The following is a 12,507-nucleotide window of genomic DNA, read 5'->3' on the forward strand; positions in this document are numbered from 1 at the left end:
GCAAGAGGTTGAAAAGTCTCGGATTGTTTGAGCAAGAACTAGTGGAACTAGAAGGAAGTTACACAGACAGCTTACAGTTAACTACTTTTCAGAGGGTGTTGAATGCGTGGATCAGACTGCCTAAGAAGGCAGAAAACACCTAAGTAGTTATTGGAGGGCAATTGAGAATTATTAATCTTTGCGATAGGAAAACACAGGACTAGGAAGACCATTGTCCTATGTTCTCTGTCCCTGACATATTACCTCATTAGAAATGTCCTCTTTGTAAATCTGACAAGTTTAATTTAAAATCTCAGATGAAATTTTATAATGAAATTCAGAAGCCAATGTAATTGTACCAACCAGATTTATTCAACTAACATTTATACTAACACCAACACACTATTTTCGGCACATCACAATTTATGAACATGCATAAGTATACAGGACAGAAATTCACTGTGTTTATGCAATACCTAGTTTGAGAGCATTGAGTAGACAGGGTAACAGAATATTAAGTATAAAACATGAAAAAATACCAAACTATCCAGCATACATAAAAAAGTTTGAGTGCCATGGAAATATCCACTAGTCATAAAAAGAATCAACGGACCAGCCGCTAAAGTTCCTGATGACTGGATTCTCATTGAAAGAGATTTTAATACAATAGATGGAACCCTAAGTGGAAAGAGCTCAATAGTTTCTAGCTTCAGTGTAACCTGGACCATCCCCAAATCAATGAGGATAAAATACAAATCACAGTACAGAACTGTAAAGAAAAAGTATTGTGTCTCGCAAACAGTTTTAGGAATTTCCATCTACACATAGAAAGGGTTAATTCATGAACTTCCTAGCTGTCTCAGACATTATTTATGCAAGGGGCTTTAACTCCACATGACAGCAAATTAATTCTACACTTCCAAACCCATAGTTTGTAAGTATATAGTAGAAATTTAAAGGGGCACAAAACCAGTTATTTCCAGTAATACCTTTTTTGTTTTAAAAACATGTTACTTCAGAAATGGTGAAACGTAAGTTGAATGTGTTTGACTTACTGACCAATTAAGGAAATAAGTGAAAATAGCACATCCAGATAGTTAAGTTGATTGAGAGAAGCATGGGTCTGTGTTGGGAGAGGAGCCCTCACAAAGGGACTGTGCATGACCAGCTCCTGTTTTGGCCTTTAATAACTTTACGCTTTGCTGTCAATCAAATCAACAAGTAGATGTTATTCTGAAAAGTAAATGGCAGGATTTAGCTACACTGTATAGGGCACACGATTACCGACATCAAACACCAAACATTCGAGTGAAGGACAAAATCTTATGTTTTTAATAGGCACCCAGCTATACACATTTTAAGAGGAATCCTCTAGGTCACTGCATTTAACTGTCAAGGAGGATTATTTGTCATTACATTCTACCTAAGTTACTTCATGAGGAATACTAGGATTTCTCCAAAAGGAAGAAACCCACCTTTCATGCAGCATATGGTCAGAGTTTCAGCAAAGTGCCTGTGTGAGTTCAGCATCCAGCAGATAAATTGTTGGGTCCACTTAGGGGAAATTGAGTGGGGACTTTACTGTATCCAATCTAATTTTCCAGAGTGGAGCAATATTGAGGAGCTCTTTACTAAACATTTCTCAATATAAAACAAATTGTGTCATGTAGTTTTAACAGCTGCAGTTGAGATAGGTGCTCTTACACTCCAGGTCAATAAGCATGACAAGAATATCCACTATATCAGAAACCTAGTATTGTTAAGTTTGCCAGTGAACAGATAACTTCCTATTCCAATGATGAAGCTGCTATCAAACTTAGAAAGTTGCATAAAAATGGTAACATCTAAACACACATTAATAACCAGCACAGTAATCGGGGGCAACATTTTTGTAATACTTATGATCAGTTAAAATATTGACGAAATAAATTAAACATGGTCCTTACTAAAATTTGACATTATAACCAAGTACCAATAACTGACCAGCTGTAAATGCCTATAATCAAACAGTTACGGTACACATCACAAGGAAAATGACACAAATTATAAGTCAAAACAGTTAATAGAGTTACTAAACATTCACTCCAGTGAGAATGCATTCGAATAAGATTGTCAAATTATCATCCTCCTTCTTTCATATTTGAGCCATACCCAAAACTGGGTGACTGCAAAGAACCAATAGTCAACATTAACTTGTGGGAAAAAAAGGTAATAAATTAAGAATTGCGTAAAGATTCTCAATGTACCGTATTTGTTTAATACTGCTTCATTGTAACAGATTGTACTATTATATAAAACTGTTTGTATTACAATCTTTATAATGAAATTAGCAAATACTACTACATAGGAAACATGTTCAAAAGAGTGCGTACTCATCACCATTATAAAGGTTGGCAGTGGTTCAGCTGGTAAACAATGCCCAATATACCTGTTAGGCTGTCTGTCCTGCTGCATAGTGTGCCTTTTTTTTTGAACAGTTAATACTGATTACAAATAGTTTGTAAATACACAAAATGGGCCACTCGTAATAATTTATAACAATACATTCAATTTGTTACAAAATAACTTGCGATATTAAAAACTTGACAATTTTACCTGTTTAAAAATCTAAGTTTATGTTCTCATCAATAAGAAGTTTATCAGCTCTGCTTTCAGGAAATTGCATTTAAAATAGGTTTATAGATTATGAACTCACTTTATGAAGAATAAGATTTAAAAACCTTTGATTTCAACATTAATCTGCATTCACAGTCCATTAGAGATTTGTTTTGTGTAAATGAGAAGGGTTTCTCGTGGGAAGCTGCTATTAAATGCTTTGATTGTTGCCCATCCCAACACTTCTCATGTAACCAATCCCTCGGTGCAAATAGCTTGAAAAATATCGCAGGTTAACCACATCACAAACTTTTTTTTAAAAAAAGAGGGGAAAGAAATGAAATCTTCAGGGAAAAAAAGGATTAACAACCAATTGGAGAGCATTACCATGGTGTTTAACTGATGCATTTCACATCAATCCATCTCTGTGAACTTTATTCAGTCATGTTCCACTGAAGTTCAAAACATTCCCAAGGTAAGGTCAAAATGGTAGAAAAGAATGTTAAATAAAAGGTGATGAACCTTACAGGAATTTCTTCATTCTTCAAATTATGGAATCATAGAATCACAATGTCACAGCACAGGTTGTCATTTGGCCCACTGCACCTGTGCTGATTCTCAGAGTCTCCACTTAGTCATATTAAAAAAAAATTGCAGGACTCCAGGGAAAAGGAATTTCTCAGACCCATTATAGGACATGATGGGCTGAATGGTCTCCTTTTGTGCTTTAACCCTTCTATGATTCTATTTGATGAGATTTGCCTGGTATTTCAAATTTTCTTTTTAAATTTTTATCTACTTCCCTTTTAAAAGCTTTCATGGATTCTGCTTCCACAACTGATTCTGAAAGGCCATTCCTTGTTCGAACAACCTTCTGCAGAAAGAAACTTCTCTGAACCTGTCCCTTTGTTCTATCACTCATAATTTTTGCCCTCTACTTAACTACTCACTGACCATAGAAATAGTTTTTCCTATTAATGTTATTGTAACCTTTCATAATTTTAAACTCCTCTCAGATCTCCTAACTTTCTTTGTTCTAATGAAAAAAAACAATTTCTCTAGCATTCCTCCTACCCAATGCCTCTCATTCCTGGTATGATTCTAAAGAAACTCTTCACTGTGGCCATGACAGCCTTCTGAAAGTAAGGCACCAAAACTGGACACAATATTCCAGCTGTGGCCTAAGCAATGATTTGTATAGATTTAGCACTACTCTTTTTGTTTTTGAACTCTATAATCCCTATTTATAAAAATTAGGATCCTGTATACTTTTTTCCCAGCTTTAACCTGGCCAACATTTATACTTCAACCCTCAGCTGAAACAGATAAGGTTATTTATCTCATTGCTGTTTGTGGGATCATGCTGTGCTTGGCTTTCCTACATTACAAAAGTGGCTACACTTCAAAAGTAAATAGGTTGAAGTGCTTTGGGAGATTTGGAGGTTGTGAAAGCACTATAAAAATGCAAATCTTTCTTTTTATCTGTTTCTCCTACTTTTGAAGAATGGAATGGCTTGCACACACCACTGAAGCCACTGAGAGCTATAAATATTTTTTTACAGCTGGGGGGGGGAAATTACAAATACAATGTGTCTATAATGTCATGTACTTGGGGACATTGCTGCTCCCAGAATCATTACAGCACAGAAGGCCATTCAGCCCCTCGTGTCTGCACTGGGTCTCTGAAGGAGCAATGCACCAAGTGCTGCTGCCCTGCCTTCTTCCCTTTCTTTCTCATCGACCACAAAGGAATGTAATGACCATACAACATAACATAAGAAAATCCAGAGCACTGGATTGAGAATGCTCTTCCAGTCAAAGGATGAAGACAGCACAAAGTTATTCTTCACACTTCATATTGTCCACACACTGCAGGAGACTGACAATAGTGACGATTAAGAAAAAGGGGAGTATCTGACTGCAGCTGATGGGATGCATCTGCTAAAGTGTACATTGTCCATGTCTACTAGATCCAAATGCATGCAGCTACGCTTGTAAAACCACAGTATCTAGTGCAGGTAGTGTGTTTTTTGTTACTACCCAGGGTAATGCTATCATTTAATTGATATTGGGCAGTAAAGGAATACTCCAGATTGCAGGAGCCACGAGGTCCACTTGTGGGAGCGACCAGTGAATTTGAGGGAACATCTAATGCAGATACGTGAAATGGTAATTCAAGATAGCAGACACACCACAGGAGGGGAGGTAAACTTGCTGTGAATAGCATTGCAGTATGAATATTCACCATTTCATTTTACAGGACTCATCAGTGGTAGGCTTGTGAAATGCCCAGAGGATATCCATTATATCTGGGGGGGAAATCCTGATTTCAGAATATTCCCCTTCAATAACCAGGCTGTCAGAAATCTGGCTGGGTCCAATTGGAGAAAAGGATCCAATAAACCCCTTTCTCCAGGGAGGCAAGATTAATTTTAGGATGTGAGAACTTCCACTCCTGCAACCAATGCAGGTTTATCAAAGGGACCTTTGCTCTTTCTGTTCTGATCTTCCAAGGTATCCTGGAGATCAGAGGAATCAGAGGAAAAATTTCTTTCTGGCAAAAAAAAAAATACCCTCCCTGCTAACTTGTCTCCTGAACAGTAAAACAGCACAGGTGATTGTTACTATCAGACCAAAAACACAAAGATGATACAAAAGCAAAATACTGCAGATGCTGGAAATCTGAAATAAAAACAGAAAATGCCAGAAATACTCTGCAGGTCAGGCAGCATCTGTGGAGAGAAACAGAATTTAATGTTTCAGGTCGATGAACTTTCATCAGAACACAAAGATTATGTTCTGCTGATGTTTGTTGTCTCTATAGGACAACAGTGTCTCCAGTCTAAAACAAAGCTACCTGTAAACATTATATCTGCTTTGGCTCCAGTCAAGACTTCCCAAAACCCGAGTGGATTTTGCCTTCCCATAGATCTCAGATCACTGAGCAATTCTTCAAAGGACAGATCTTCAAGATGGTTAAATGCCTTAGATCTGACACTGGGGCAATTCTAAAAGTTCCCAAAGCCTTGTCCAAAGGGACAAAAGATTGCTGGGGCATAAGTGGAAATTTCCGACAAGCATATGGTAAGTTTCCATGCTGAGAACGCAAACTCTCAAAATGATCCCTAGTATGTCCAAGATACAGACTGGACCTAAAGAATGTCAATGTTTACAGTCTTGTTCAGCCTGACCAGTCACAGGTCCTAAAATTCTGGTTTCATAGTCACAATTACCTTCAGCCTTTCTTCAGGTCATTCAGAAAATGTTCATGTCTATCCTTGATTTAAGTGATGGATTTCAGTGCTTCCTGTCAAGCGGCTGCTTGACCAACCATCCTATGAGACTCTGCAAATGTGCATGACTTCCACATGTGCAGTGGCTTTAAGATTATCTTTGGAAGCAATTTCATACTGTTAGAAGACCATTAGTAAACTCAAATGAGATGAGTGATGCTTTGTTGTATGAATTCATAATGTTTTAGTTTCTATTCTATGCCGTGCAGATTACAGGTCAGGACACTCTTTGGGATAAATTTTTTTCTGGTAAACAGGAAAGACTTACACTTATATGACATTTTATCATAAATCAAAACACTTCATAATCATTGAATTACAGTGGCTTGTAAAACAGTAGCCATCTTAAACACAGCAGCCATCTTAAACACAGCAAGATCCCACAAATAGCAATTAAATCAATGACTGACCGATCATTCTGTTATTTTAGTAGTATTGGATTGAATGAGGAGTGCTGACCCCCCCTGCTCTGGATTCATCAACTTAACCAAAGTATGGCACCTCCAAGTGTTGGACTGGAGTGTCAGCCTGGGTTATGTATTCAAACCCCTCATCATGGGGATTGAAATCACAACCAACTAACTCACACATGAGGAGGTAACTCACTGCGCAAGCTGACACACTCATTCAACAGCCCTTCATTAAATTATAAGCGGAATTGCTCTGATAAGAGGAATATATACTTCAAACTTTTAGCATAAAACTATTCATAAGTTGATTTACAAAGTGCAGTCTGTTGGCAGAAAAGTAAATCATGAAGAATAAAGTGCAGTGAACATTTCTGGGTTTTTTTGCTCATCTCCAAGAAATTAGTTTTAAAATAGTTGATCGACTCATAACAGAATTCTACAGATTAACCTTGAAGGGATTAAAATTAGCACTGTCCTGCCTCCAAAGTTATGACATTTCCCACACATGGTTAATTAAAAAGGTCTCTCCAAGTAGGGCAGTGAACTAGCTGCAATGCCCAAGGACCTTTAGCTGCATCACCTGGTAAAGGGAGGATAGGAAAATCTTTTGGCGGGGGTGTGGAGGGTGGTGGGCGATACAGTTGTGGGGTGAAGGTTACTTCTTGGAAGCTGGCTGAGGAGCAGAATACTCCACGGGGTTTTCCTGATCCCCTGCCTCAACCTTGGCATAAGTAGCTGTCTCTGCTCTTTCTTTGGGGTTTCCGTTGATCTTCTGCCAATTATAGCAGGGGATGGGGAGAACTCCTGCAGAAATTCTGCCCTTCAGGCCTTTAGAATGCAGATCCATTGTGAAAGTAAGAGTTGAAATTCCCACACTGAGATCTGATTATGTAAATAATAATATTGGTGATGGCCAAAGATCTGATTACCTCAGTGAATGTTCACATTTTTGAATTTTAAATTTAATGTAATTCAATCTAAAACTTTTTTCTAAGATTTGCACATCACTAAATTAAATAGCGTCACCAAAGTGCATAATCAAGCAAATATCACAAACACTGGCAAATTCTGTTCTACTATACATGCAGAGCAACAATCTTCCACAGCACTTTAAACACTTCTGGTGTTTGCCACCGACACCACTTTACCTTTGAAACCATACAAAATAATACATTCGCAAAACAAACACTTGCAATGACTATCACAAAACAGATCTATTAAATTTACACTAACTTTCAATATTTAGTTTATATCCATACAGCTTTGCAAGAGTTTTCTTGCACATTGTTTTCCGTAAACTCTCTTCCCAAACTGTAAATACTTTATATATCAAACTGAAAAGGAAACAAGTGCATTGATTTTGGTGCTAAAATGTTTCAATATGAATTTCTAATTTTATAAAAGATCCTTTAGACCACTCTCGGACCAAGATTGCGCAGGGATTTCATTGTTTGGTAGTTCTGTTCTGCAATCAGGCACCAGAAGATGCTCACCAGCAGCAGAGGTCAATTTGCCCTTTTACATGTCCCTACCCCTCTGCTCCTGTTTGGGATTTTGCCAATTAAGCTGCATCACCACCAATATCCTCCACCAATGAAAATACTTATATCAGCAAATTCAAAGGCAAGCATGAGGATACACCTCAGCATTCAGAAAAATGAATTAATTTCACAGATTAATGATTGTAGGGTTGTCAGTACAAACCAGCGTAAAGCTTGCTTGTTACTTTAGTAACCAGCTACATCGCTATTGGTAAATGTTGTAATAACTATCTCAGTCTGCACTGGAGAAGTACAGACTGCTTATCTTCAGAAATAATAATCCTGATACTGCAAACAGAATTTTTTAAAATTTGTACCATATTAAACAGATCATTAGAACACAATATTAACTGATTATTTACAGTTCCTAATCATTCAAGGAAAATGGGGAGGAGTGCATCACAGGTTGCCTGCTGAAATTTACGTTTACTCCCAATATCTTTAGTTAGCCACTGCATACATGTACTCCACACTCCATCTTGGTGTCAAGGACCGATGTTCTGGCAGGCATCTCCCAAGTTGCATCAACTCCTCTCCTTGGGTCAGCCTCCAGATCATCAAGTTATGCAATCCCAGAAAGGGCAGTGTACATGGACAGCTTTCCCTTTCTTTTCTAGACTGACAGTTTGCTCTTTCTCTCCTAGGCAAACTTCTGCTATGGGATTCTTATCTTTGCCCCACTACCAATTCTAAAGAGGCAACAAATGATTTTCTTGTCTGATTTTTATTGGAGGAAGTGGGCAGGGGTAGAAGGAAGACAGGCTGGCACTCATCTACTGTGACAGCACCACTGGCCCTGCTTTTATTTGTTAGGAAGCAATTCCAGGCAGTCACTGGGAACATCACTGGCAACTGTCAATCAGCTGTGCACAGCTGCATTCAGCAAGTCCCAGATGCACTAGTTGTTATGGCAAACTAGTTAACCATCTACTTTATGAACAACAGGGAGCATGCCAGGACACTACAATTTTACAGAGTGGCAGGAGTCCCCAAATTACAAGGAGTCTCTCTGTTCCTAACCAGGTTAAACACTAGTGTCTCAGGCCTGTCCATCATCTAAAACCACTTGATTCATTTGGTTGCCATTTGTCAATCGTCAGCAAGGAAAGCAGGTTGTGTAGAAGGAGGAGGCCCTACCTTTAGGAATGGGGAGAGCTCGCCATTCAAATCATGTTGCTTTGCTGGCTAAAAGGAAGCTAATTCCCTTCGAGAGTTAAACTTTATCCAAACACATCCAAATTGTTTTTATGCTGCACACCAGAAATTAAATATCCTGGTCTCATAATCTAAGCTACATTTTTTAAAAGGTAACAGTTAACTGCTACTTACAAAGTTTAAACTAAAGTTTTTTGCTATGAAAGTTGAGCTCCGATTTGGCTATGACTCGTTCAGCTTTTCTAACAACAGGTTAGCATACGTACCATTAAAAACTGTTAGGAGTGTAAACAGTTCTGAATGTTACATTACTGAAAGATGTTCTTGAGTGTCATGACTCACTGGTGTGTTGTAACTGAGGTTTACTGGCAACTACAGGAATGGTAGGTTTTTTTTTAAGGTTTTCTGATTTTTTTGTATTTGGAATGGAAAGTTTTGGAACAAACTTTTTAAATTCTGATAGACTGCCATTTTGTTGGTTGTCAATACTTAGACTTGCTGTTGGGGCTACAGGATAAGGAGGATTTTACTTGTTTGATATGATGTGGAACTTCCAATCCTGTATGAAGAGTCACCTGTTGGAAGAAAAACACCCATTAAAACAAGACACCAGTAAGTCCAAATTACAACATTCTTTAGTTTAAATGGAGTAACACTGCAGTTATGAGTTTGTTTGGAATGTACGGTCAGCACTGAAATCAAAGTGAAGAAAGTATGTGCAGCACAGATCTTTAAAAAAAAAAATGAGACAGAGACTGAAAGAACTGGAGGGAACAAGTGAATGTGAGGGAACAAAAATGAAAGAACATGTAGAGAGCAAGCATGCAAGAGCGGACACACACAAGAGGGAGCGGGAGACAGACAGAGCGAGAGAAACAGAGATAGAGAGAGACAGGGAGCGAGAGAAATGAGTGGGAGAGAGAGATCAAGGCTGGAATTTTACGCCCCCAAACGAGCAGGCTGGTGGCGAGTGGGGGTGGGGATGGCCTAAAATTGAGTGGGAGGTGGGAGGGGCGATTCCCAACCCCCTCCCATCCAATGAAAAATTCCAGCCTAGAAGCGAGAAAACACGAGAGAACGAGTGAGACAGAGAAAGAAAGAGACAAGAGAGAATGAGACACGAGAGAGAGAGAGAGAGAGACTACAAAGGGATCTCTCAATAGGCAAAACCGTTTGTTTGAAAAGGAAAGTTCTATCATCATTGTAAGACTGCCTTGGACAGATGTGGACACACTTGTTAGCAATTAATACAATGTAGTATTGGAAATGTGGCCTCAGGAAGCTGTGAAGAAAGCAGTAGTGATGTCATAAAAATATTAATTTTATTGCCAGCATGGATACCCTTAAGTTCAGTCCCCTTTAAGCTAAGCTGTTTTGGTTACATTTGTGTGTGTCTGACAGGGCCCAAAGGAAAACAGGAGCTGTGCCTTCAGACTGACTAAAGAACTGCATGAACTTGTGCTACCTTGTTAGCAGGTCAAAATGTGCATTTCCCAGCCAATGGTTCAGTTTGGAGAGCCCAGTGTACATGGAACACTCCATCAATCACAGGAGATGTAATACCTGCCCTTTTACCTCCTCTCTCCTCACCATCGAAGGCCCCAAACACTCCTTTCAGGTGAAGCAGCGATTTACTCGTACTTTTTCAATGTAGTATACTGTATTCGCTGCTCACAATGTGGTCTCCTCTTCATTGGGGAGACCAAACGCAGACTGGGTGACCGCTTTGCGGAACACCTCCTCTCAGTCCTAAAACATGACCTCGAGCTTCCGATTGCTTGCCATTTCAACACTCCCCCCTGCTCTCATGCCCACATCTCTGTCCTGGGCTTGCTGCAGTGTTCCAGTGAACATCAACACAAGCTCTAGGAACAACATCTCATTTACCGATTAGGCACACTACAGCCTTGCAGATTGAACATTGAGTTCAATAATTTCAGAGCATGACTGGCATTTTTAATTTTATTTTGTTTCATCATTATTTTGAACCATGTGCCTACCCACTGTTTTTTAATGTTTGTGCTTTTGGCTAGGGCTGTTCATTATTCTGTCATTAATACCCTCTCTGCACTAATGCTTTGTCTTTCAACCACCATTGGCACACTCTCTTTGTCTTTGCCCCATGACCTCTGTCAGTTAATCTCTCCGGCCCTCTGTCCTGTCAACAACTTCCCTTTTGTTCTCTTTTCCCCCACACCCGCTTTATTTGCTTAAAATGTTTTACATTTCTAACCTTTGCCAGTTCTGATGAAAGGTCACTGACCTGAAATATTAACTCTGCTTCTGTCTCCACAGATGCTGCCAAACCTGCTGAGTATTTCTAGCACTTTGTTTTTATTTCAGATTTCCAGCATCCCCAGTATTTTGCTTTTATTTTATTGGGTACTCAATCCCATTCGTGCTCAACTTATAATAAAAATGTCCTCTATTAACCAGACACTCCTTCCTTTATCTTGTGACTAAAATAGCTGTACACCACATCAATCTGTGCACAACTTTCCACTATAAAATTTCTATTATTTTCAAAATGCTGGACAAAATCCAAGAGATCCTAAAATTTTATTTGTTAGATGGCTGAACTTTATAAAATAAATAATTAGGACACAAGTTTAAGCAGGCCTGACTTTCCATATAGTTTCTCTCAATATCCTGCTGGAACTCCAGTGGGAGACTGGCCGACCTCTCTATACTCCACCGCCCCCCGCCTCCACTCCTCCCAAAAAAACCCAAGAGATTTGATGTAATCGGGTAATGCTGGATCTCTAGCCTCCCACCAGAATTATGTAAGGAGACTGAGAACACACCTGCGGGATTTTGCAGCCAATGTGTATCGGGACATCCCTACTGTACACTGTCATGGGTGGCGAAATCACCTGTGCATCTTTATTTAGTACATAAACACATGCCGAATGTTCAAGTTATACATCAGCATTGTTAAGCACCATTGCCTACTATACATGCCTTGCTTTTTTCCCCCAGAAGCAATTCTAACTGACTAAAACATAGTTACAAATAACAATAATACAAACTCTAGTGGCCGTATTAGCTTTGAAACCAATCAATCATTACCAAATCTCAAAGGATAACATGGGGAAAAGAGGAACCACAAATTGCTTAATCTCCTACCTTGTGTGAGGTTCTTAATTTCCGTAATATCTGTATATCTCACACCCCACTATGGAGACCTACAAGCACAATGAAAGATTTCCAAACCACTATAACACACTGGGGCCGCAAGTTGTTGACAACCTGAGACCTACTCCGTTTTCAATACATTGTGTGCTGAAATGCGGATAGGGAGCGCTTAGTATGCTAGCACCCCGCATACCAATTTACATGATGGTGGGCATCTGGAAATCACTGCCTGAGAGGATGGTAGAGGCAGAAAAGCTCATCATATTTTAAAAATACCTGGATATGCACTTGAGGTAATCCTACAATTAGGATAACCAGGAAAAGAGAAAGAGTTGGGACCATTAGCGACCAAAGTGGCAATGTGTGTGTGGAGCCAGAGGACATAGGTGAGGTTTTAAA

The 12,507-nt window shown here is 39.1% G+C and overlaps 1 protein-coding gene across 2 annotated transcripts in view; it reads right to left on the minus strand.

Annotated features, from left to right (window-relative positions):
• Positions 1–348: 348 nt before the first annotated feature.
• The window catches only part of LOC137355301 (E3 ubiquitin-protein ligase TRIM9), a 68,808-nt gene continuing 56,649 nt past the window's right edge, over positions 349–12,507 (minus strand). For both annotated transcript variants that reach the window (XM_068020296.1, XM_068020290.1), the window contains exon 10: positions 349–9,548. In XM_068020296.1, the coding sequence (XP_067876397.1) occupies positions 9,456–9,548 (93 nt within the window). In that variant the 3' untranslated portion in view covers positions 349–9,455. The remainder of the gene's footprint in view (positions 9,549–12,507) is intronic.

This window comes from Heterodontus francisci, chromosome 3 (genome assembly GCF_036365525.1).
Source record: "Heterodontus francisci isolate sHetFra1 chromosome 3, sHetFra1.hap1, whole genome shotgun sequence".
Lineage (NCBI taxonomy): Eukaryota > Metazoa > Chordata > Chondrichthyes > Heterodontiformes > Heterodontidae > Heterodontus > Heterodontus francisci.